The 24,652-nt window shown below is 38.7% G+C and overlaps 3 protein-coding genes across 5 annotated transcripts in view; 2 read left to right on the top strand and 1 right to left on the bottom strand.

Moving 5' to 3' along the window:
• Window positions 1-7,841, top strand: part of hdac7a (histone deacetylase 7a) — a 42,489-nt gene extending 34,648 nt beyond the window's left edge. For both annotated transcript variants that reach the window (XM_087781289.1, XM_087781288.1), the window contains exons 22-26: window positions 2,170-2,288; window positions 2,569-2,702; window positions 5,319-5,400; window positions 5,467-5,605; window positions 6,491-7,841. In XM_087781289.1, the coding sequence (XP_087637415.1) occupies window positions 2,170-2,288; window positions 2,569-2,702; window positions 5,319-5,400; window positions 5,467-5,605; window positions 6,491-6,530 (514 nt within the window). In that variant the 3' untranslated portion in view covers window positions 6,531-7,841. The remainder of the gene's footprint in view (window positions 1-2,169; window positions 2,289-2,568; window positions 2,703-5,318; window positions 5,401-5,466; window positions 5,606-6,490) is intronic.
• A 512-nt stretch (window positions 7,842-8,353) lies between these two features.
• On the bottom strand, window positions 8,354-12,281 carry LOC148059527 (twist-related protein 2-like). Of its 2 annotated transcripts, XR_015709381.1 has the most exons (3): window positions 11,585-12,281; window positions 11,356-11,504; window positions 8,354-8,529 (listed from the first exon to the last, which is right to left on the bottom strand). XR_015709381.1 is itself a non-coding variant. In XM_087781146.1 (1 exon), exon 1 carries the CDS (start codon window positions 12,177-12,179, stop codon window positions 11,577-11,579), a length of 603 nt encoding a protein of 200 aa, XP_087637272.1. In that variant the 5' UTR covers window positions 12,180-12,281. The 2 variants fall into 2 exon arrangements, 1 of the variants encoding a protein (XP_087637272.1); XM_087781146.1 differs by lacking the exons at window positions 8,354-8,529; window positions 11,356-11,504 and having other exon boundaries at window positions 11,577-12,281.
• Window positions 12,282-17,058: 4,777 nt separating this feature from the next.
• On the top strand, window positions 17,059-23,161 carry LOC148059526 (E3 ubiquitin/ISG15 ligase TRIM25). The gene is made up of 4 exons (XM_087782265.1): window positions 17,059-17,725; window positions 18,099-18,238; window positions 19,105-19,272; window positions 20,697-23,161. The coding sequence occupies exons 1-4, from the start codon at window positions 17,096-17,098 to the stop codon at window positions 21,403-21,405; spliced, it is 1,647 nt and encodes a 548-aa protein (XP_087638391.1). The 5' UTR covers window positions 17,059-17,095; the 3' UTR covers window positions 21,406-23,161.
• Window positions 23,162-24,652: the final 1,491 nt, after the last annotated feature.

Here is a 24,652-nt window from a genome sequence, read left to right as displayed (position 1 = left end):
AAATGGATCCCACGATTACGAGTCGGTTACGCCACAGTGTGTAAGAATTCTTACTGACTTGTGATAGGAAGAGACATGTTGGACCAATAATGTTGAACATGGAGGTTCATGTGATGGATGGATGGATACTTGGATGGATACTTGAATATTTAGATAGATACTTGGATAGATACTTGGATGGATACTTGAATATTTAGATAGATACTGCATTACTTAGATAAATACTACGATACTTAGATACTTAGATGGATACTTGGATATTTAGATTGATACTGCAATACTTAGATAGATACTTGGATGGATACTGGGATACTAAGATACTTGGATAGATACTGGGATACTTGGATATTTAGATAGATACTTGGATATTTAGAAAAAATACTGGGATACTTATATAGATACTTGGATATTTAGATAGATACTTGGATAATTGATGGATACTTGGATAGATACTGGGATACTTAGATAGCTATCGTGATATTTAGATTTATACTTGGATATTTAGATTGATACTTATAATTATATAGATACTTGGATATTTAGATAGATACTTGGATACTTAGATAGATACTTGGATACTTAGATAGATACTGGGATACTTAGATAGATACTGGGATACTTAGATAGATACTGGGATACTTAGATAGATACTTAAATGGATGGATACTTGTATAGATATTTGCATACATAAATACTTGGATACTTGAATAGATAGATACTTAAATGGATGGATCCTTGGATAGATACTTGGATTCTATAAGGGTTCTGTATTGTTTTGGCAAGAATCTGGTGATTTCGATATGTATAATGATACATTGGAAAATATATGATATTTTGCTATACTGTAGGATCTATAGTTGACAAAACTAAATCAGGTTGGTATCGTCCAAGTGCTTGACTCTAGTGTTGCAGAATTTACAGACCACTTGACTCTTGACGAAGTCGTAACTGCTTTCATTTGTTTTGAAACCAAAACATTTCCAAATATCAGCTTTAAAAGCTGCTGGAGTCAATTGTATCCTCTTGTCCTCAGTCATCACCTGGATCTCGCAGGTTTTCATTGTAACTGTGGAGGACGCAACACAACAATGAACCAAATAAGCGAATATTTGCATGTTAGTTGTAAATAAACACAAAATTTGGATTATTATTGGTTATTTGTATTATTGTTATTTGTATATATACAAATAACTAAAATATACACCACAAAAGAATATGATTAAAATGAAAAAGCATTTCAAACGTTTATTTATTTAAAATAAAGTAAATTGTCACAGCACAGTTGATACGATACAGTGGGGTAAAAAACATCCCAAATTTATTGCATCAATATTTTCTCCCACAATAAATTTTATTTTTTATTAAGTTAATTGAAATTTAAACCATTTAAGAACAAATAATTAAAAATGAAATATGATTTCAAACAATATCAATACAGTGTTATAAAATATCAAAAAGTATTGTATAAGACATCGCAATATTTTAGCGTGTCAACACACTTTATTGGAATCTAAAATATGAAATAACTATGATAAAAATTACTTAATTAAAAACTGTTGTATATGTAAATAATATGTATATTTTTTAACGAAACCAAAAGATAGATTAAATAAAAGTAAGTTAATACAGTACTGTTGATATGGTACAAGGAGAAAAAAACGTCACAAATCTAGTCTATCAATATTTTCGCCTAAAATAAAAAAAATCATTATCATTATTTTATTTTATACACAGTTTATTGAAATTTAAACCATTATAGAAAAAATAATAAAAATGAAATGATTTGGAAGCCTATATATGCCTATAATATATACTATATATATATATCTCAATAAAAAAAAATCAATACTGTGTTATTGAATATCGATTATTGTCAAAGTATTGAGAAAGACAAGCCTACAGTAAAATGCCAAGGGTACACAATCGAATTATTTGATTTATTATTATTAAACACATTTTATTGGAATATAAGTATGAAATAACTACGATAAAATTAATTAAAAACCTATATTCATGTTTATTTTTTAATGAAACCAAAAGATCGATGTCAAACATTGATCTGGTATCATGTTGAAGTGTATCAATATTTTCTTACACCCTGGAACCGACAGATGACGAGCGACTGAGTCATCAGCACGTGTTTTACGTTGTTTCTTGCTGCGCCTGCAGAACTGTGGTGATGCCGATCGCTCAGGAATTCTCCCCAGATGTGGTGCTGGTGTCCGCCGGCTTCGACGCTGCCGAGGGGAACCCGGCTCCTCTCGGAGGCTACGAAGTCTCTGCCAAATGTAAGTTTCCGCCTCCGCTCCCCTGGACTTTGAAGCGGCAGCTGCTTGTTTAGTTTCTGGTCCTGTGGGGAAGTGCAGCCATTGATATATGATTACAGCTTCTGTGCCTGATTATAGTGATTACAACTTTGTACATTCAAATACTAGTTTGTTTTTAAACTTCATCACAGATTACTGCAGCTTTCCGTTTTTACCGGCGGTCACATGATTACACGCTCATCTTCTTAATACTATTCTCGTCCCCTGTTGCCACTTCCTGTTCCCCCCCCCCCCCCGACAGGCTTCGGTTTTCTGACGCAGCAGCTGATGGCGCTGGCGGGGGGACGCCTGGTTCTGTCCCTCGAAGGCGGTCACGACCTGACGGCGATCTGCGACGCGTCCGAGTCCTGCGTCAGTGCACTCCTGGGCATCAACGTGAGATTATTCCTCCTGTTACATCGACTTCTACATGTTTATCTTCATTTTATGTGGAGCGTCGTGAATCAAACAACATCATATTACGGTCAATATCTTGTCCTGTTAAGACGCTAATGTTTAAGATAAGATAAGGAACGAAGATTATGGATCGTAACAATTACACCGAGACTTTCAGTAACTTAATTTCATACTGTTACAATGTTCTCCCTGTGTTTGTGTGGGTTTACTCTGGTCTCACAGTACTTAAGCGTAAAAAGGCTAATTTGGACTTCTGAATTGTGTGTGTGTGTGCATGTGCTTGTGTGTGAATGTGCGTGCGTGTGTGTTTGTTTGTGTGTGCAAATGCGCGTGCATGTACATATGTTGGTGTACATATGTGTGTGTAAATGGTTGTGTGCATGTGTGTGTGTGTTTGTGCATGCGTGTATGTTTGTGTGAGTGCATGTGCATGAATGGTTGTGTGCATGTGTGTGTGTAAATGGTTATGGGCGTGTGCGTGTGAATGGTTGTGTGCGTGTGTGCATGTATGTGTGCGTAAATAGTTGTGTGCATGTGCGTTTGTGTGCGTTTTTGTGTGCGTGCATGTGCATGAGTGTGAATGGTTGTGTGCATGTGTGTGTGTAATTGGTTATGGGCGTGTGTGTGTGAATGGTTGTGTGCATGTGTGCATGTATGTGTGCGTAAATAGTTGTGTGCATGTGCGTTTGTGTGCGTGCATGCGTTTTTGTGTGCGTGCATGTGCATGAGTGTGGATGGTTGTGTGCATGTGTGTGTGTAAATGGTTATGGGCGTGTGCGTGTGAATGGTTGTGTGCGTGTGTGCATGTATGTGTGCGTAAATAGTTGTGTACATGTGCGTTTGTGTGCGTGCATGCGTGTTTGTGTGCGTGCATGTACAGGAGTGTGAATGGTTGCGTGCATGTGTGTGTAAATGGTTATGGGCGTGTGTGTGTGAATGGTTGTGTGCGTGTGTGCATGTATGTGTGCGTAAATAGTTGTGTACATGTGCGTTTGTGTGCGTGCATGCGTGTTTGTGTGCGTGAATGTGCATGAGTGTGAATGGTTGTGTGCATGTGTGTGTGTAATTGGTTATGGGCGTGTGTGTGTGAATGGTTGTGTGCATGTATGTGTGCGTAAATGGTTGTGTACATGTGCGTTTGTGTGCGTGCATGCGTGTTTGTGTGCGTGCATGAGTGTAAATGGTTGTGTGCATGTGTGTGTGTAAATGGTTATGGGCGTGTGCGTGTGAATGGTTGTGTGCGTGTGTGCATGTATGTGTGCGTAAATAGTTGTGTGCATGTGTGTGTGTGTTTGTGCATGCGTGTATGTTTGTGTGCGTGCATGTGCATGAGTGTGAATGGTTGTGTGCATGTGTGTGTGTAAATGGTTATGGGCGTGTGCGTGTGAATGGTTGTGTGCGTGTGTGCATGTATGTGTGCGTAAATAGTTGTGTACATGTGCGTTTGTGTGCGTGCATGCGTGTTTGTGTGCGTGCATGTACAGGAGTGTGAATGGTTGTGTGCATGTGTGTGTGTAAATGGTTATGGGCGTGTGCGTGTGAATGGTTGTGTGCGTGTGTGCATGTATGTGTGCGTAAATAGTTGTGTGCATGTGTGTGTGTGTTTGTGCATGCGTGTATGTTTGTGTGCCTGCATGTGCATGAGTGTGGATGGTTGTGTGCATGTGTGTGTGTAAATGGTTATGGGCGTGTGCGTGTGAATGGTTGTGTGCGTGTGTGCATGTATGTGTGCGTAAATAGTTGTGTACATGTGCGTTTGTGTGCGTGCATGCGTGTTTGTGTGCGTGCATGTACAGGAGTGTGAATGGTTGTGTGCATGTGTGTGTGTAAATGGTTATGGGCGTGTGTGTGTGAATAATTGTGTGCGTGTGTGCATGTATGTGTGCGTAAATAGTTGTGTGCATGTGCGTTTGTGTGCGTGCATGCGTTTTTGTGTGCGTGCATGTGCATGAGTGTGAATGGTTGTGTGCATGTGTGTGTGTAAATGGTTATGGGCGTGTGTGTGTGAATGGTTGTGTGCGTGTGTGCATGTATGTGTGCGTAAATAGTTGTGTACATGTGCGTTTGTGTGCGTGCATGCGTGTTTGTGTGCGTGCATGTGCATGATTGTGAATGGTTGTGCTCATGTGTGTGTGTGAATGGTTGTGTGCATGTGTGTGTGTGAATTGTTGTGGGCGTGTGTGCGTGCATGTATGTGTGCGTAAATAGTTGGGTGCATGTGCGTTTGTGTGCGTGCATGCGTGTTTGTGTGCGTGCATGTGCATTTGTGTGAATGGTTGTGTGTGTGTGTGTGTGTGCAATGCGTGTATGTTTGTGTGTGGGCGTAGGCGTGCATGTGAGTGTTCGTACGTGCCTGTGTGTGTGTACGCGTGCATGTGTGTGTGTGTGTGTGAATGGTTGTTTGCCTTTCACTAACTTAATCAAAAAATGATTTTTCGAACATTTTTTATCCGGTAAAACCCGGAGATAATTAATATTAATAATAAATAAGTTTGGCTCAAGACCTTGACTTTTCAAAGACTTTGGCCTCATGTGTGATTGAGTTACTTCCCGCTTTCTCTCCGTCTCACTCCCTCTCTGTGAACTCATTTGCAGGATCAGCTGTCGGAGGAAGTCCTCGCCCAGAAACCGAATGCTAACGCGGTGGCCTCCCTGCAGATGGTCATCAAGGTCCAGAGTAAGAAGAAACATCTCCGCCAGCAGCAGTCGAGTCGAAGGATCTTAACTGGTTGTGTGTCTGCAGGTCAGTACTGGCCGAGCGTCAAGACTCATGCCGGGTCGGCGGGTCTGTCGTACCGAGCGGCTCAGAGGAGAGACTGCGAGGAGTCGGACGCCGTCAACGCTCTGGCCTCGCTCTCCGTGGGCGTTCTCTCCGACAAGAGGTAGTTGATGTCGAATTTATACTTAAAGATTGTTTAAAATGTACTTACCAAGCTTTTATTCTTTTATTTAGCACGTGTTAATTTTTGTAAGTAAGTAAGTAAGTCATTTTTATTTATATAGTGCTTTTCCAGACCAGGGTCACAAAGCGCTTAAACAATCAAAACAATACTCAATAAAGTATATACTTTAAAGGGCAGGATAAAACTGATAACACAACAGGAGTACCAGAAAATCAAGGGTTAGACATGTAATTGTGTTGCAATGACATTTCCGGCCATTAGATGGCAGCAGTCATAACGTCCTCCACAGCTTAAGAAACAATGAAATCCGGTCATGACTGGGGACGAGAGGATACACTCGACTCCGGTAGCTTCCAAAGATGTTATTTGCACATATCGGTTTTAAAAGAAACTTGGAGTGTGTCCCAAATCGCACACTTCTGCACTTAATATTTTGAGTGCACAAGTGCGTGCCGCTAAAAAGAGTATGGCGAAAATTTAGTGCACTATTCACACTCAGTTGGTGCACTTAAACAGTCAGAAAATTGAGTGTGGATTGATGGACACTTTCGACACTTAACCGCCGCCATTTTGGTGACGTATGTCTTGACAAAACACTCATTTTACAACAAAACAACACAACAATAACACAATGAAACACAACACAATTGTTTCCATTGCCGAAAAAGCGCTGTCAAGAGTCGGTGATATGGTTCCGAGGGCCGGTTGCAATCAGCGTTTAAAAAGTAGTAGAAGAAGAAGCGACACAGAATTGGAAAAATACCACAATATATCCTTTTTTTTCTACAGTATTACAGTATTGTATCGTCAGATTGTACACACTCCCAGTCTCACGCTCGCTGTGATTTGTTGTCTTTCTTCCAGCCCTCCAGACGAGCCCATGGAGCACGACAATGAACAATGACTCCTCACAGAAGACAGAAAACCTCACTGAAGTCACAGCCAGAAATTCTCTAGTACTCACACACACACAGACACACAAATACACACACATACACACACAATGCTGGACTACAGATGCACTTCACTGCTCTTCGAAAAACCAAAGCTGCACTTCATCAACGCACGAGGACGTCCCAACACACGTGTCTACCTGTAACGTCCTGTTGTTTTTTTGTGTTTTTTTGACGAGGTCATCACAAGCGTATAACCACTAGCCGCGGGACAAACACAAGATTTTGGACAAACCGTGTGTTTTTTGTTTTTTTTTGCAGATTTTTTTTATTGCACTGTGCATTCCAGAATGTGAAACAAATGAAAATTCCAAAGCTCTGGGGGAAAAAAAAAACCGACGAGACAGCTCCACTCTCTGTATTCTGTCCACGTGTCTTATGAAGACGTATTTCCTGACCAAAATACTTTTGTACTTAATAAGTAGAAATTATTTTCTAACTAACACGTCTTAATCCAGATGTCACTACAGTCAGAGAGCCTCACGTGCCTTTTCGCTAACGTTGTACAAAACAATGAAGCTCTCGCTTCGGCTACGATGTCCCGAAAACCCCTGAGTTCATAATCTCAGGTTCTACGAATTGGTGCGAAGCCCTCTAACCGCCTCGCTATTGGTTTACCCCGAAGCAGTTAGAGGGCGGAGCACCAATAGGAAGTAGAACTACGGATCACATAACTCTTCCCTGGTGGCGACCGTTGAGTACTACATGTGCCTTTTTTATCAGGACCAAAAATGGCTGAACGCCCCCCGGAAAAAAAGCCTTTACGATCCAAACGACCTTCGAACGACCTTGATCCAAACACCAGCTTCAGTCGCGAGACAATCTTAAGAAAACCTCAGACGTGTTTCTGCGAATGGAAGGAACACAAGCCTTAAAAAAAAACCAACGTGTCTTACTGTGTGAACCCAACACGGGTTTGTGTGTTTTCTCTACACTATATGTTCACTCGTGTCCTTACGATCCTGTAAATGTGTATAATATGTAGTTTTTTCGTCTCCTTTACGCAGAAGCCACGTCGGCCTCTTATTTTATACTTTGTTCATAGAAGTTTTCCAGACCAAAGTACACACGTGCGCTTTCCGCGCTGGCCTAGTGTGTGTATGGGTATCGATGAACTAACTGGATTGACAGGTGTGTGTTTGTATAAACACAACGAAGAACTGCGTCATTATCTTGTTTTTATCTAACATTTCCTGCCACGTCTATGTATAGAAAGATTTGTCTATTTTGTACTGATATTTTTCTCTCAAATTAAAATGTTTCAAAAATAAATTGTCTTCGTTGTACTTCAAAAACATACCGTTTCTAACTTTATTCATGTTTTTCATGATTCATTTTATGTTCCGCATCCTTCCTTTCAGTTAATAGTTCAGCTTCCTGGTTCCAGTCCGCAGTGTCATCCAACCACCTTCAAGGTAAAGTTAACCTCACTTTTCTCTTGTTTTTTTCTTTAAGCATTTGAGTTTTTCTAAATTTATCTGTGCGTTTTTGAACCTTTATACTGTTTTCTCTTTTACTATATTCTCCCTGTGAGCCTCTCATCAAAAAGACAAAAAAAAACAAAATTTTTGCAAATATTAGTTTTAATACTTAAGGTTTTCGCATTTGCAAAAAAAAGGCAATCGATTTCAAATGACAAATAACGGTAATACAAGTCGATTTCCTTATTTATTTTGAAACAGACATTTTTCAATTATATCTTTTGAAAATTTGAAAATTTTCACGAATAAAAAGTCATGTTGTTGAAAAATCAACAAACCTAAAGTAACTGGATATAAACTCAACACTGCATTTCCTTTAATTCAAGTAAAAAGGCGACAAATATAAAAAAACAACAACAACATTGTACCGTCTACAAACTATTGACATTCCTTCGGAGAAAAGATTTCCTATCATAAAAAAAAGGCAAGAATCCAAGTAGCAACGATCCACGTGAACTGTTGTCCGAGGCTGTGAAAACACAAACAAACACGTCATTATAATTTGGTGAAAATTAGTTCACAATTCTTTAAACGAAGAAACCCCGATGCTAACACAACAGCTAGCTTGTAGTAGACCAACGGTAGGCAATGCAGTTTCCCAGGGGCCACCATTTATACAATGACTGACGTGAGGGGCCAATCGAGCAAAAAAAACAACAAGCGAAAAGTACCAAATCATGAAGGAAAATCAAGCTGAAAATGCTTCAAATTACTATTTTATTAATTAACGTGTTATAAAAGCATGTGTTTTTAAACGTTGCTTAAATATTTTCGAAGGGCTGTAAATACTGACTAAAGCATATTTAGAGACTAGTAATGAATACCCCAAAAAAGTAATAGAGTTGTTTGTTTCTACATGATTTTTTTTTACCTTGTTGGGGCCACATAAATACAGTCAAAGGGTCGCATGTGGCCCCCGAGCCGCACTTTTTTCTTTTTAAGCGTGACGTAGACAACTAAGGTTTTGTCATTAGCAGCTTCTTTGAAGTCGGTTTTATTGGACTGTTAGTGTGCGTGTTTGTGTTTGTGTAGTAAAAAAAGCTTGCATTGCATTGTGGGAAACTGTTGCCACTGTTTGGGGACAAAATAAGTCCCCAAAAAAGCTGTATTTCTGTTATTAAAGTTACGTTTTATTATCATATATTTCATTATACTTAATACATTTATAAAAAGATGAAGTTAGTGTGTTTTTATTTGATTTTAATTGTGTTTTTGATGAATTTCTCATCAAGAAACTGCAAAAAAGATCAACTTTTTCAGGTATTAGATCCCGAATGAAGTTGTGTCTTCACCGATGGTTGGACTTCATGGACGACCAAGATCCCACGCAGGGCCACGAGTGAGTATAAATCCGCTCTCACCTCCTCCGTGGCTCCCAGTCCGTCCCGAGGACCCGGAGGGAAGCCACATTAACCCCTGGCTTTGATGGCGACACGCGTGATTCATGGCTTTTAGGGAAACGTTTGTTTTCATTACGCCTCCTCGTTCGGCGGCGCCACCAGGGTGCAGCTCCGTGCAAACGCAAGCAGAATTGGGCCAGAACGAGAGGAAAGAGTCTCCTGAGTATTTTTATTGGCCTGAGCTGAGACAAAAGCTTAAAAAAAATAAAATAATAAAAACACAAGTAAAAGAAAAAACAACAGCATGGAGGGTTTAGTCAACACATTTTTATGTGTCAGAAAGTTGGATGGAAGAAAGATAGTTGGGAAAACTATTTGGGAAAAGCCTTTGTCCGTCGACTCTGAACTAATAAAGGTTGACGGTTCAAAATGGGTCACATGACCTATCACGAAAGAAAATTTTTGGGTAATTTTTTCATCCGCTTTCCAGTCATAATGACTCATTTGTAAATAATTTTCTTGTTCTCTTCATCGTAGAAGGCACAATAAACACAACGGAACACAATAAACACAACGGAACACAATAAATACACAAACTCTAACAATAACAACGACGCTGAGTCATCAGTTTACCTCTGGTTCAGGAGGAACTCACGCTAGCACCGGTGGAAAGATACCATCTTTTTTTGTGAGGCTCTGGAAAAGTATGTCACGCACATGTGTGTTAAACTCATCAGCCGCTTTATACGTTTTCTTTTGGGTTTTTCTGGTAGAAGTAGCTTTAGCTTCAATAGCTCCAGGCTAGTTCTGTTAGCTGCATGTTGACGTTTCCATATTAGCTTAAATCCAGGTCAGAGTTCAGGCTTGTTTGTTTTGATGCTAAAGTTCAAACCCAGATGACAACAATAGTTATGTTTATATTTCACGTTATGTAGATTTATATTAAAAAAAAAGGCCGAAAAAAAAAGGTTACAAAAAATCTCATGGATCCCGCCAAAAAACAATCTGTCTCGCTCTAGCTAAGCTAATGCTAATTACCTTTAAATTTTGAATGCTAAAATAAATATATTTAAAAAAAATATATTTCTGTTTTATGTATGTATTGTATGTATATATATACTTACTCAAAGAAGTTGCATAGTTTACAAAAAGTGCAGTAATAAAAATAATCATTTGAAAAACAAAACAGGATGTGTTATATGTATATTAAATATTATTTATAGTCAGTCCTCCTTTCCCAGTATTTTTTTCTGTCAACCAATTCTTTGTAATTCCTTTTTTAAGAGTTAAATTAGGAATGTTAAATGAGATTCAGATCTTTTTTTACTTATAGCAGTCGAAGAGTGAAATACAGACCTCGGAAAAGTGCAGCCCGGGGGCCACATGCGGCCCCTTGACTGTATTTTTGTGGCCCTCACGAGATCGTGATGATGTAGAAACTTACAATTTTATTTTGTAATTATTAATTAATTTATTGTATTCATTAATAGTCTCTAAATATGACTTAATGTTTTTTTGTTTTAGTCATTTTTGTATTTACGCCCCTCAAAAAAGAGAAGTAATTAGATATAAAGAAAAATATATATGGAGAAGAAAAAGTGCTTTTATATCATGTTATAAAAACGAACTAAATGGGTTTTAAAAAAATCAAATTAAATAATAATTTTAGAATATTTAGCCTGATTGTAAAAAATTAAAAATTCTTGCATTTAATATTTTTGTTTGTTCGATTATTTGCTTTAAATGTTATTAAAAAACCCTCAATTCCTTCCATGTTTAGCAGAAACTTGATGTTCTTTCACCCATTTATCCTCAACATAAAGTGAGTTACTCCCATTCTTTGTTGAAAACACTGGTAAAGCTTCTAAGTGACGTTGAATCAATATAAAAGTAAATAAAAAACACAATGAAGTGTTGCCGTCTCACACAATAAACCACATGTCGGAGCTCCGTACCTGATCATCTGACGATGACGATGATGAAGATAAAGTGGGTGGCGAGATGAGGAGGAGGAAGAGTTCATTGTAGCTGTCACGCCAAAAAAAAAAAAAAATCGCTGTCTCAGCAAATCCGTGCGTTCCTCACTTGGGTCCTTCAGTGTGATCTACACAAACACAGTGAAAAATACTCAGAGACGGAAGTTTTTTTTTTGCGTGTGAACAATGATCTGAAGGTGTTAATGACCGGACATGGTGGACCAGGCTCCCTCCATGCGCCACACCGAGAAGGCGTAGCTCAGCCTCTCGTGCGCCAGGTAGTTGCAGCCGCTGGCCTTGGCGTCCATCTCGTCGCTCTGCAGGACCTGGTACAGGAAGTCGATGTACCGCGACGCCAGCTTCAGGGTCTGGATCTTGCTCAGCTTGTCGGACGGCAGCGTCGGGATGATCTTCCTCAGGGACGCGAAGGCTTCGTTCAGGGACTGGGTCCGCTGGCGCTCCCGGATGTTGGCGATCATCCTCTGGCCATGTGGGTCGTCGAGCTCCGAAAGACCCCCGGGACTAGGACCAGGTGTGGGCGAGACGGACGACTCCGGCGACCTGCACGGCGGACTCTGCTTCTTCGGCTTCTTGCCCGGGGTTCGGATTACGCTGCCGTCTCCCGGAGCGACCTTGTCTAGGGATGTGGTGGTGGTGGTGGCGGCGGCGGCGGTGGAAATGCGATCCTCGGCGCCGGATCGGGTCGGACGCTTGCGCCGGGTGAGCTCGGGCGTAGCTACGACAACGGAGCAGGCGTTGGATGGTCTCGCTGGGCTTTCTTTGGAGTGCTCCTCCTTTCTCATTCTTGTTTTCTGTCCTCTCCTTTGACTGGATCGCTATCCTTCCCTCCTTTCTTTGGTATGTCTCTCCACCCCCACGTCGATTCTTCAAACGCTTCTCCTCTAGAAAACTCCTGTCGAGCTGGTCCCCCCCGCCCCCCCAACTCAGCTGTTACATTCTACCACATCCGATCTTTTTTTCCGAGGAATCGTTCCGTCGTTCCGAGGGAAGCTCTTCCTTGGGTCGTCGCCTCTGCCTCGCTCTTGCGTCCAACATACATGTGAGTGGAGAGGAATCCTTTTTTTTTTTTCAAAAGGGAGGTAACCCACGAAAAAACCTCGCTCCAGCTTCCCACCCATCTGGCGCCCTGATTGGACAGGACGGGCTCCGGGGACAACAGGAAGAACGAATCTCCCGACGGTTGGCTTTGATCAAAGGGGACGAAGGTTGAGAGGTGTTTCTCTCCGGTCGGCCCCCGAAAATCGACCATTCCTGACGTTTTCCCTTTAACCCGAGTTTATAGGTTCCAGATTTTTTTTCTCGGGTCCCACCATCCCCCCCCTCCTCTCACTGACGGGGCTCCCGTCCCGTCTCCTTCTGGTCCTCGTTTCAAACGTTTCGGCGTCCATGGGATCGACCATCAAAGGAGGATTTCCCACAAACTTCCGACGTGATTATAATCAACGTCGTCGTCACATCTGGAGATGATTGTTTTTCTTTTTTTCCGGATCACTCTGATCGTAACACGTTAAATGTTTAGATTTAACCGAAACCTTTTCGTCTGGAGTTTTGACTCGTGGTCCAGGGGCCAAATCCGTCCGGTTAAGTACTTATACGTGGCCCGCCCAATGGTTGTCTCAAGATTAAAGTAGATTCATGTTTGTATGTCGACCTAAGAAGGTGTTTAAGATAAGATACTATTACAAACAGAAACTTTGAATAATAGTAAAATGCAGGTTAAAGGAAGACTATTTTAAGGCGAGTAGTTTGACACCGGAGTTGTAGACGGAAACTTCCACCTTCATGGAAACTACTGGATCTTAAGTAGTTAAAAGTGTTTCTGACCACCTTTAAAAAAATAAAAAAATAAAATAAAGGTATGTTTGCAATTCCAGTAAATAATTAAGTAATACAGAGGAGAAAAAAGTGAAAAAATGAGTCAATTCTGTATTTAAAAAACAATGTTTTTACTTTGTTAGCTTGATATGCTAAATATAGCGAATGTAATTATTTTTCTGAAATATCCAACACCCAACTTGTTTTTTTATCCACCGTCAATGTCGCCTTTTGCAAAAAGTAGAATAGTTGAAAGTAAAGTTACGTGATACATCTTCAGACTAAGTTGGAACATTTTAAGTTTATTTCAAGTTTACTTATCTTTGTACTAGGTAAACATTTTGAGTCTATAGTTTAGTTTACAGAAGTATACTTGAAGTAGACTCAAAGTAGGCTCTCTATGCTACCTGTGTACAAGGTAAACATTTCCAGTTTAAAGAAAACTTACTAAATTACTTTTTGCCAAGGGATGTCAAAAGTAAACTTCAATTATACTACTTTAATTTTATTTTTAAATAAGTATACTCATAGTACACTTGAATGTACTTCTTTTTGCTAAGGAATGTCAAAAGTAAACCTCAAGTACACTAATTAAATGTAATATAAAATAACTATACTTATATCATTATTTGCTAAAGGATGTCTAAAGTAAACTTCTTGCAAACAACTTAAATTTGAGTATAAAAAAAGTATACTCATAGAACAATATACTTATTTTTGCTAAGGAATGTCCGGGGTAAACTTCAAGTATACTACTTCAATATTAATATAAAATAACTATACTTGTATACTTGTTTTTGCTATGGTTTTTCAAAAGTGAACTTCAAGTATACTACTTCAATTTTAGTATGAAATAAGTATGCTCACAGTACACCTGAAAATACTTTTTTCCTATGGAAAGTCAAAAGTAAACTTCAAGTACACTACTTTAATTTTAAGTATAAAGTAACTATACTACTAGTACACTTGAATATACTTCATTTGAGGGGTGTCAAAGTAAACTACTTAAATTTTAGTATAAAAAAAGTACACGCTTAGTACAGTTAAATCTAATTATTTGTTGCCAAGGGATGTCAATACTAAACTAAAATACTACACTACTTAAATTTTAGAACAAAATAAGTATACTCAAAGTAAACTTGAATATACTTATTTTTGCTAAGGGCGTATTAACTTAAAGGTCATTTTTCAACTTGAAAAATAAGCTATGCTAACACGTCTCCATGTGCTAGCACGTGTGCTATCGTGTGAATTAGTCAAACCTGTTGAGCATTTCTGCTCTAAACAAGCTTACAAAAATAAATCCTCTGCTCCGAACGTGAAGGAAAATGGATGGCAGGTCTTCATATAAACACAAAAGTAAAGTGGGGCACAGCAGAGGGGGGGATTTTTTGGGGGGGCAGGCGCCGTGTGGGAAGGCCCCTGGAGGACGAGGGCATCTGGAAATTGGAAAAAGGCAACACCAGGCAAAGTCTGTTTGAACTGCATGCTCAGATGAAAACCAACTGTAAATATTTCCATGAGGAGAAATGAGCAACTGTTATCACAGGTTGACTTTTTATATACATTCTCTGACACTGGAATGAAGCACGCTTTACGTTCTGGGGTTCAAATCCACATCCTGGAGGCTGAGATCGTTTCTCAGGAAAAAAGGCTAAGAAAGTTTTTTCCTCAAGATGGCGGCTTGTTACTTCATTTTCACGCTGCGAGTTGATCTAGTGTGGAGTGAGTTTCAACGATTGAGTAATGACTTTGAACTCTGAACGTAGGTGGCGCCGTGGGGTCTCAGAGGCGATCTGGGGCAGTTGATGGACAAATTAGAATAATGCTTCTTGTAGATTTTCTCAACTTCTAGAGTGTTAGTTCTAATCTGGTCTACAAGACATTTTTCTAATGGAGAAAAGTGTTCTTTTATTGTATTACACTGTTTTTAAAGTTGTTTTTTAAGTCACCTGTAAACACCTGTTGCACTTTTATTTGTATTTATTATGGTTTCAACTTTGTTAAGTTATTCAAAAGTTTTTTCATGAATATTTCTCAAACTATACAAGTAATTATTGAGATCATAGTTAACGTTTTTTATATGAGTTTCTATTTTACAAAAGCTTCAATAATATTTTACTGGCATAATAATGTTGATTTTATTCTTTCTTATCTCACTTGATTTGTTTTTGTTTCCTGTTTCCCATTATATTTTGGCTCTTTGTTCGTCTCTTTTGGTTTGACGGCTCATTTACAACAGTGACAGTTTATAATTTAACCTCTAAGAGAATTGAATTTCCATTCCCTGGAATAGTACGATATAAAAACAGAGAAAAAAAGAACAGAAAACTCAAAAAAAGATTTCACCTTTAAATGATCAATACGAAATTAAACAGTATAACTTACTTACTAATTGTACATGACGTTGTACATGTGTAGTCACACTGGTGTGTGTACCTACTACACAATAAAGTCTTTAACATAATTTAACTACTACTTCTTCTACTAGGGTTGTCTATTGGCAAGAATCTGGCGTGAAAATACATATCTCGATAAGGGAGCAACATTAAAATATATTGTAATACTGTAGTAACAACGATATATTTGTAGTATTGTCGAATACTTGACTCTGGAAAATTTACAGACCACATGACTCTTGACGAAGTCGTAACTGTATTCATTTGTTTAGAAACCAAAATATGTCCAAACATCAGATGTTGCAGTCGACTGTATCCTCTCGTCCCCAGTCATCGATGGGATCTTGCGTGATTTCATTGTTCCTTTAATAGTGGAGGACGTTAGGACTGCTGCCATCTAGTGGCCGAATGTTTAATTGTAACATAAAAAGTAACAAAAAGCTTTAATATCTCCATATTAACTGTAAGTAAAAAAATTGGATAATTTTATTCACACTTAACGTCGCAATTACAAGCAACAAACAATTTCTTTTGAATATTTTCAAGAATATCATAATTTTTAGTTTAATTTTCTGTAATTTTCCTCATGCAACGCACACTTATTTCCAGTCAACACATTTGACTAAAGGTCTGTTATGCTGTAAAAAAAAAAAAAAGAGAGCTCGTAAAATTGTGACATTTTATGTATTGACTCCAAGCTCATAACAATAAAATAATAAATAAAGAAGTCAATCGTAGGACGGTTGTGTTGTGTGTTGACACATTAGCGATGAGGCTTGAAGCACAAGCACTGAGTCACTCACCCAGAATAAATAGCACATGTTCCCTGTTAACCTTTTGTCCAAACACATAAATACAGGATGGAAGATGATGGACACCTGCTCCCATTTTAGTTTCATTATTGATACATAAATAAAACACCATGTTCTTTTAAAACTTGTCGTTGTTTTGCCGTTTCTGATTTGCTTTCGTTAATTTCCGTGAAAGCGTTATTGTGATCTGTGATCTAGTTTCCATCCGATCCCTTGAAAGTGTGTCACGACCAAGCCCGTCGCTCTGCTTACAGCCAACAACTACTGTCAGGTGAAATCAGTTTTCTGTCTACAAAAACCAGAGCCCCTTATTTACGCCTCGGTCGACCCGTTTTTCAAAAAATCCCCACTTTTGGACCCGTCACTTCAAATGAGTAAAGATATAAAAAGTGAAATAACATCTCGAGCGATGGTAGCGGAGATACTCGGATAAACCCCGGCGTAAAAAGAAGATGGAAACGTCGACGATGTTTACCGTCAACATCAGAACTTGTGATGGTTCCTCTTCGGTTCCAAGTAGTGCCGCGGTTCAGCCTCTTGACACGGAAATACGTTTTTTTAAAAAAAAAACGTTCCTCCCTCCGGTGTTTAGAAGGTCGTGGCTATTCCTGGCTCGCTGGCATTTGAGTCTCGAAGCGGGACGGAATCGCTAGCATCAACTTTTCTGTTGTTATGTCGAAGGCCGGGGACGACCTGGCCCTGGAGCTGAGCTGCGCCATATGCTTCCAGCTCTACCTGGACCCCGTGGTTCTCCCTTGCGGTCACAACTACTGCCGCGGTTGCCTCCGCAAGACCCCTCAGGGCGGCGGGAAAAAACCTCCACGCTGTCCCGAGTGTCGCCTGGAGTACCCGGGTTTGGACGCCCTTCAGAGGAACTTCAAACTCTCCAACATCGTGGAGAGCTACCTGGCGTCGGCGCCGGGGTTGGCGAGGCCGCCGGAGGTGGCGTGCCGCGGCGGCGGCGGTGGCGGGGCGGAGGTTTTCTGCGACCACTGCATCGACGAGCGGGTGGCGGCGGCGCGGCGTTGCCTGAACTGCGAGGCGACGCTGTGCGCCCGACACCTGCAGAGGCACAACGAGAGGGCGGCTTTCAGGGGCCACACTCTGGTGGCGCCCCGCGGCGACGACCCGGGGGGGAAGGTCTGCAGGGCCCATCACGGACCCCTGGGGTACTTCTGCTCCAGCGACATGACCCCGCTCTGTGCCACGTGCCTGAAGGAAGGCTACCACCAAGGTCACGACGTCCTGGCCTTCACTGCCGCCGAGGAGGAGATGAGACGGGCGCTCGAAACCCGATACAAGGTAGAACAAGTTTTTCCACAAATATAGTCAGAAATACATTAGAAGTCGATTAAAAAAAGGTTCTCAATCAAGTATTACCTAAAGTAATGTAACATGGAATACCTAAAAGCACTTTTTTTGTCCAGTATCATGGCTATTAAAGTAAAATGTAAAGTGGTTATTGTACATAAATCATGTCAAATGTATATTTTAAGTCAATTAATAATGGGTTATCTTCATTTATTCTTTTTATTATATTTTTCATGGACTTGTTTTCTCTCAATAATACAATGTCAATGATGGTGATGTAGTCAAGAATAACTGTAACCTGTAGCAAAACCAAAAAAACAACTTAATTTTTCTCTACATCTGGTTAAACAGTCTGTGTTTCCAGGTGGTCTCAGGTAAGCTGCAGCAGACGGAGTGTCTCCTAAAGAAGGCCGTGGAGGAGCAGGGAGCCTGCGAGGCCGTCGGAGACAAGATGATCAACAAGGCGGTCGCCGTCATGGAATGTATGGCTGCTCTGGTGGAGAGGTTTGTGTTTACTCCACAACATGCAGCGGCGGCCATCGTCCTCAAGAGTCCGACAGAGATTTTCTCTCTTCTATCTTTTAAAATAAAGTATTCCTTTATTTGTCCCACAAATTAAAGTTTTCACAGTAGGAAGTTACAAGAATTAGAATAAAAGTAAAGTTAAACATAACAAAATGAATAAAATACTACTCTGGCGTTACAATACTTATTGGGGCAACGATGCAATATATTTCGAAACAGTAGTAATAAGGATATATTTGTAATATTGTCGAGTACAGACCACATGACTCTTGACGAAGTCGTCACTGCTTTCATTTGTTTTGAAACCAAAATATGTCCAAATGTCAGCTTTAAAAGATGCTGGAGTCCATTGTATCCTCTCATACCCAGTCATCTTGAGGTATGTCATTGTTCCTACTTAGCTGGGGAAGACATGAGGACTGCTGCCATCGTGTGGCCGGAGTTATTGTAATACAATGAAATAAAAGCTGTGAATATTTGCATCTTAATTGTAATACAAAAATGTACAATATCGTTAGAAAAAGCATTGCAATATATCGGTGTGTTGATATTTTTGTCGAACCCTGAAATACTTGCACTACTAATGCTATTATACAATTTATAATAATAATGAATTACGGAACTACACAACACCACCAGAGAACTGGATATACATTCACTATATTTTTATTTTACAATTAACTAATAAAATGAATGAGACTCCAAAACCAATGAAGAAGAAGTATTAACTTCATGCTACTTTATGGTTAACAAAAAGTAAATCCAATCTTAGGTAAATCATTAGAGAATCACAGTCAAATGATCATAATCCACAGAGATGGTGTTTTCCTTGTCTTTCTATCCAGGTACAAGGAGAAACTGAGTGCAGTGCTGGAGGAGGAGCGCGGCCATCGAAGGAAGAGCCTGAAGCTTGGACTGAGTGTTCTGGAGGAACAACAGCATCAACTACAGGAGGCTCAACAAACTACAACAGAGGCCCTCGGTGTGGAGGATCCATGGGACTTCATCAACAGGTTTGCTTTTCTGAATAGAGGTCATGGGCATAAAGAATTGTTTATTGGTGAGAAGATATTTGATCAAGGCAGTATCTCAAAAGATCAGTATCTCAAGAGATCAATATCTCAAGATGTCAGTATCTCAAGATGTCTGTATCTGAAGATATTAGTATCTCAAGAGATCAATATTTGAAGATGTCAGTATCTCAAGATGTCAGTATCTCAAGAGATCAATATCTCAAGAGATCAGTATCTCAAGATATTAGTATCTCAAAAGATCAGTATCTCAAGAGATCAATATCTCAAGATGTCAGTATCTCAAGATGTCTGTATCTGAAGATATTAGTATCTCAAGAGATCAATATTTGAAGATGTCAGTATCTCAAGAAATCAATATCTCAAGAGATCAGTATCTCAAGATATTAGTATCTCAAAAGATCAGTATCTCAATATATCAGTATCTCAAGATATTAGTATCTCAAGATATCAGTATCTCAAGATATTAGTATCTCAAAAGATCAGTTTCTCAAGATATTAGAATCTAAAGAGATCAGTATCTCAAGATATTAGTATCTCAAGAGATCAGTATCTCAAGATATTAGTATCTCAAGATATCAGTATCTCAAGATATCAGTATCTCAAAAGATCAGTATCTCAAGATATTAGTATCTCAATATATCAGTATCCTAAGATATCAGTATCTCAAGATGTTAGTATCTCAAGATATCAGTATCTCAAGAGATCATTATTTCAAGATATTAGAATCTCAAGATATTAGTATCTCAAGGTATCAGTATTTCAAGATATCAGTATCTCAAAAGATCAGTATCTGAAGATATTAGTATCTCAAGATATCAGTATCTCAAGATATTAGTATCTCAAGAGATCAGTTTCTCAAGATATCAGTATCTCAAGAGATCAGTATCTCAAAATATCAGTATCTCAAGAGATCAGTATCTCAAGAGATCAATATCTCAAGAGATCAATATCTCAAGAGATCAGTATTTCAAGATGTCAGTATCTCAAGATATTAGTATCTCAAAATATAGTAGTTTCGATGGAGAGCGTAAATAGCGCAAGATGCAAATATAATATGAATAGATGAATATCAAGATATCACAAGACACAAATATCTTGAGATATTAATATCATAAGTTTTGAATTTCTCAAGATATGTATATCATAAGATACAAAGATCACAACATCCAAATATCTAAAGAAATGAATATCACAAGATACAAATATCTTGATTTATCTGTACCCTGTGATATTATTGATATATTGAAATCAATTATATTTAAAAAAAACATTCATGTCATCTGCGTAGGAAACTGACCCAACGTTATTTATTTATTTTTTCTAAACAATCGCGTCAGCAAGATTGAAGTGACACTGCTCTGACACTAGAGGGAGCCAGAAACAATCTACTTGCTGCCCCTCAGGTTCATGCTGATCGAACAAAAGGTGAGGGAAGTGGTCTCCGGCAGCGTTCAGTTCAGCCTCCCCTCCGACGCTCCCCTCAAAACCAAACGTCTGCAGATGGACCTCAAGACCAAAGACTTGCGCTCCGAGATGTCCCGCCTCCTGGACTCCCTCTGCATCCTCCTCAACCCGCTGGAGCTGACCTTTGACCTCTGCACCGCCCACCCCAGTCTGGTCCTCTCCAGCGACCTGCGCACGGTCAAGTTCAGCGCCGCCAAACAGCTGTACCCCGATCACCCCGAACGCTTCTCCAGCGCCCCCCAGGTGCTGTGCAGCCAGGGCATCATGGGCGGCGAGCACGTCTGGGAGGCGGAGGTCGGCGGGAACAGCATGTGGTCCATCGGCGTTTGCTACAAGAGCATCCCTCGCCGCGGCGACCACAGTCGCCTCGGACACAACTCGGTGTCCTGGCGCCTGCAGTGGAAGAACAGGAAGCTGACGGTGTGTCAGTCCTCGTCCAACGTGGCTCTGGCGGAGACCGTCAGTCCGCCGCTGAAGATCGAGGTGGCGCTGGACTACGACGGGGGGAGTCTGTCGTTCCACAGCACCAAGGGTCCCCGAGAGCACCTGCACACGTTCAGAGCCGTGTTCAGGGAGCCGGTGTACCCCGCGTTCAGCCTCCACTCCAACACACCGGAGTCCTGGATCGTACTCAACAGTGGCGTGTGAACCGACGACCTTCTCTTTTCCAAACGGTCTCTAACCGGGAGATAGAATTCCCATCATTTGTAGGACTTTGTCAGACTTTAGTAAAGATATGAGGCTTACTTTTTGCTGGATTTTATTAAATTGTTGCCTCAAAAGAAGAAGTTATAACCTGGTTGTCAACTAGACAAAAAATAAAAACACACTCAGGCATAAGATACATTTCTAAAGATCTTTTCTGTCCAACTATGACGAACTCAAGTCATGACAAACTAGAGACAATCACAGGATATAAGTATCGTAAGATACTAATAACTCAAAATATTTGTATCTCAAAAGATCAGTATCTCAAGAGATCAGTATCGTAAGATACTAATAACTCAAAATATTCGTATCTCAAAAGATCAGTATCTCAAGAGATCAGTATCGTAAGATACTAATAGCTCAAAATATTCGTATCTCAAAAGATCAGTATCTCAAGAGATCAGTATCTCAAGAGATCAGTATCTCAAGATATCAGTATCTCGAGAGATCAGTATCTAGAGAGTTCAGTATCTAAAGAGATCAGTATCTCAAGATATCATTATCTCGAGAGATCAGTATCTAGAGAGTTCAGTATCTCAAGAGATCAGTATCTCAAGAGATCAGTATCTCGAAAGATCAGTATCTAGAGAGATCAGTGTCTCAAGGATCAGTTTCTAGAGAGATCAGTATCTCAAGATATCAGTATCTCAAGAGATTTGTGTCTCAAGAGATCAGTATCTAGAGAGATCAGTATCCCAAGATATTAGTATCTCAACAGATCAGTATCTCAAGGGATCAGTATCTAGAGAGATCAGTATCTCAAGAGATTAGTATCTCAAGAGATCATTATCTCAAGATATCAATATTTGAAGAGATCAGTATCTCAAAAGATCAGTATCTCAACTGATCAGTATCTCAAGATTTTAGTATCTCAAAAGATCAGTATCTCAATATATCAGTTTCTCAAGATTTTAGTATCTCAAGAGATCAATATCTCAATATATTAGTTTCTCAAGATATCAGTTTCTCAAGATTTTAGTATCACAAGAGATCAGTATCTCAAGATATTAGTATCTCAAGATATCAGTATCTCATGATAATAGTGCCTTAAGAGATCAGTATCTCATGAGATTAGTATCACAAGATATAAGTATCTTAAGATATTAGTATCTTAAGATATTGTAGGTGCATCAACATATCACAGTTATCACGTAGAAACGTTTCTAAAAGCTAAAATATAATGACATTTTTATAAACAAATGAATAGTTCATCTCATAATATATCTCAATATAGATTATTTTTAAATCTTTACTCCTATTTTTTCTTCTTATATAAGTATTTCTTGGCCCTTTTTCCCCCAAATACTTTTCTTCTTATTTGTTTCTTTTTTATCAATCATGTGAGTTAGTTTTTTTTAAAATTGTATTTATACATATGATGGGTATATACTATCCAATACATTTACAATGTAGGATATTTAGATGTATTTTACGTATATCGTTTGATTTGTAGTCTTGAAAGATATGTACTGTTTTCCTGGTTGACTGACTGCGTGTCGGAATGAAAGTGTATGTTATTAGAATCATCTTTATTTTATTAATGTATTTATAATAAGTATTTTTGTTGTTTTATGTATTTATCATCAATAACGAAAACAAAGAAAAACTCGACTTTGTTTCGTCCCGTGTTTAACAATCATTTGTTGTTCGTCATCCATGCCTGTTTCAAATTAATTTTGTCTAAAACGAATAAAGATCCAAGTCTCTCGTCATGTTTCTTACCTTCGTACATACAAACCACACGTTCACACTTTCTTTCTCTCTCTCTCTCAACAACTCGTACCATCTGAAGCTCAACATTCCACCTCTGTTTCTCACTCATCCAGTCTTCTTTCTCATCCATCACTATCGTCAAACCAACTCTCATTTCCTTCAACACTGTTGCTGTTTATCTTCCACTTTCTTTCCTTCGATGTTTACTCTAAATCCCCGTCTTCGCTCTCAACTCTCACCGCCTCGTATTCTCAACAATCGCTCGCTGAACATCTTGGCTTTTGTCTCAACACTACAGGCAAGTGTAAAGAAATTTTAAAAATATACGTATACACTTTAAGAAACACCATAAGACGTTTCTATTTGTTCAGGCTTTTCCTTGAATTTCTCGAACTCCTGTGTTGTTCTCAGTATTATCTTGATCTTTAAAGTATGTACTTTTTTGAGTATTGTTTTGATTGTTTAAGCGCTTTGTGACCCTGGTCTCCAAAAGCGCTATATAGATAAATATTACTTACTTACTTACTTACATACATACATACATACATACATATATATATATATATATATATATATATATATATATATATATATATATAAATGTGTGGTAAGATTCGTAGGTGTCTTGCATTCCCTTGAAAAACATATTAAATTAATAATAAAACCTGTTTAAAGGTCACTTTATTTCCATACAGTTTAAAGTTACAATTTTCCATCCTGTTTAACATGATACTTTTTTATTCTTGTTTTAAGTAACATTTTTCCCACCCTCTATTAAGTTATAGTTTTTCCCATCTTTGTTTAAAGATATACTTTTCTTTAATCTAGTTTAAGATATAATTTATATCTATATCTTAACTTATTCTTTTTTCCACCCTCTTTTTAGTTATAATTTATTTGAAGTTATAACTTTTTTTAACCACTAATAAGTTTCTGCCTTTTTTTAAGGCATCATTTTTCCATCCTTGTTTAAAGTTGTATATTATTTTTCTTCTAGTTTTAAGTCACTTTTTTTTCAAGTTAAAATTGTTCCACTTCTTGTTTACAATTAAAATATTTTTTTGACCTGCTTTGAAATATACATTTTCCACCCTCTTTTAAGTAAAACAATATTCTTTTCAGCCCTATTTTAAGTTATAATTTTTTTCTTCCAAGTTTTAAGTTATCATTTTTCTCAGACCCTTTAAAATAACCTTTCGTGATTTGAAGTATCTCAATATTTCAGAAAAATATATAAATTAAAGGGGGGGAGAAAACTTATAAATAAATATTAAAACTTAAAATATTTTTTATATTTGTATGCGCATTCTCAACAAAATATTTTGTATTTTAAGAAAAAAGATTTAAATCTAATACTAGGATTAATAACACGACACAAGACGGTTAATAGTTTGAATAACTCGCTTATTATTATTATTAAACCATAATTATGACAAGTTTTGGTTTTACTTTATTTATTCACGTTTATCCACAA

Source organism: Callionymus lyra, chromosome 19 (genome assembly GCF_982586985.1).
Source record: "Callionymus lyra chromosome 19, fCalLyr1.hap1.1, whole genome shotgun sequence".
Classification (NCBI taxonomy): Eukaryota; Metazoa; Chordata; class Actinopteri; order Syngnathiformes; family Callionymidae; genus Callionymus; species Callionymus lyra.
The sequence above is the reverse complement of the archived record's forward strand: the minus strand, read 5'-3'. Positions and strand labels throughout refer to the sequence as shown.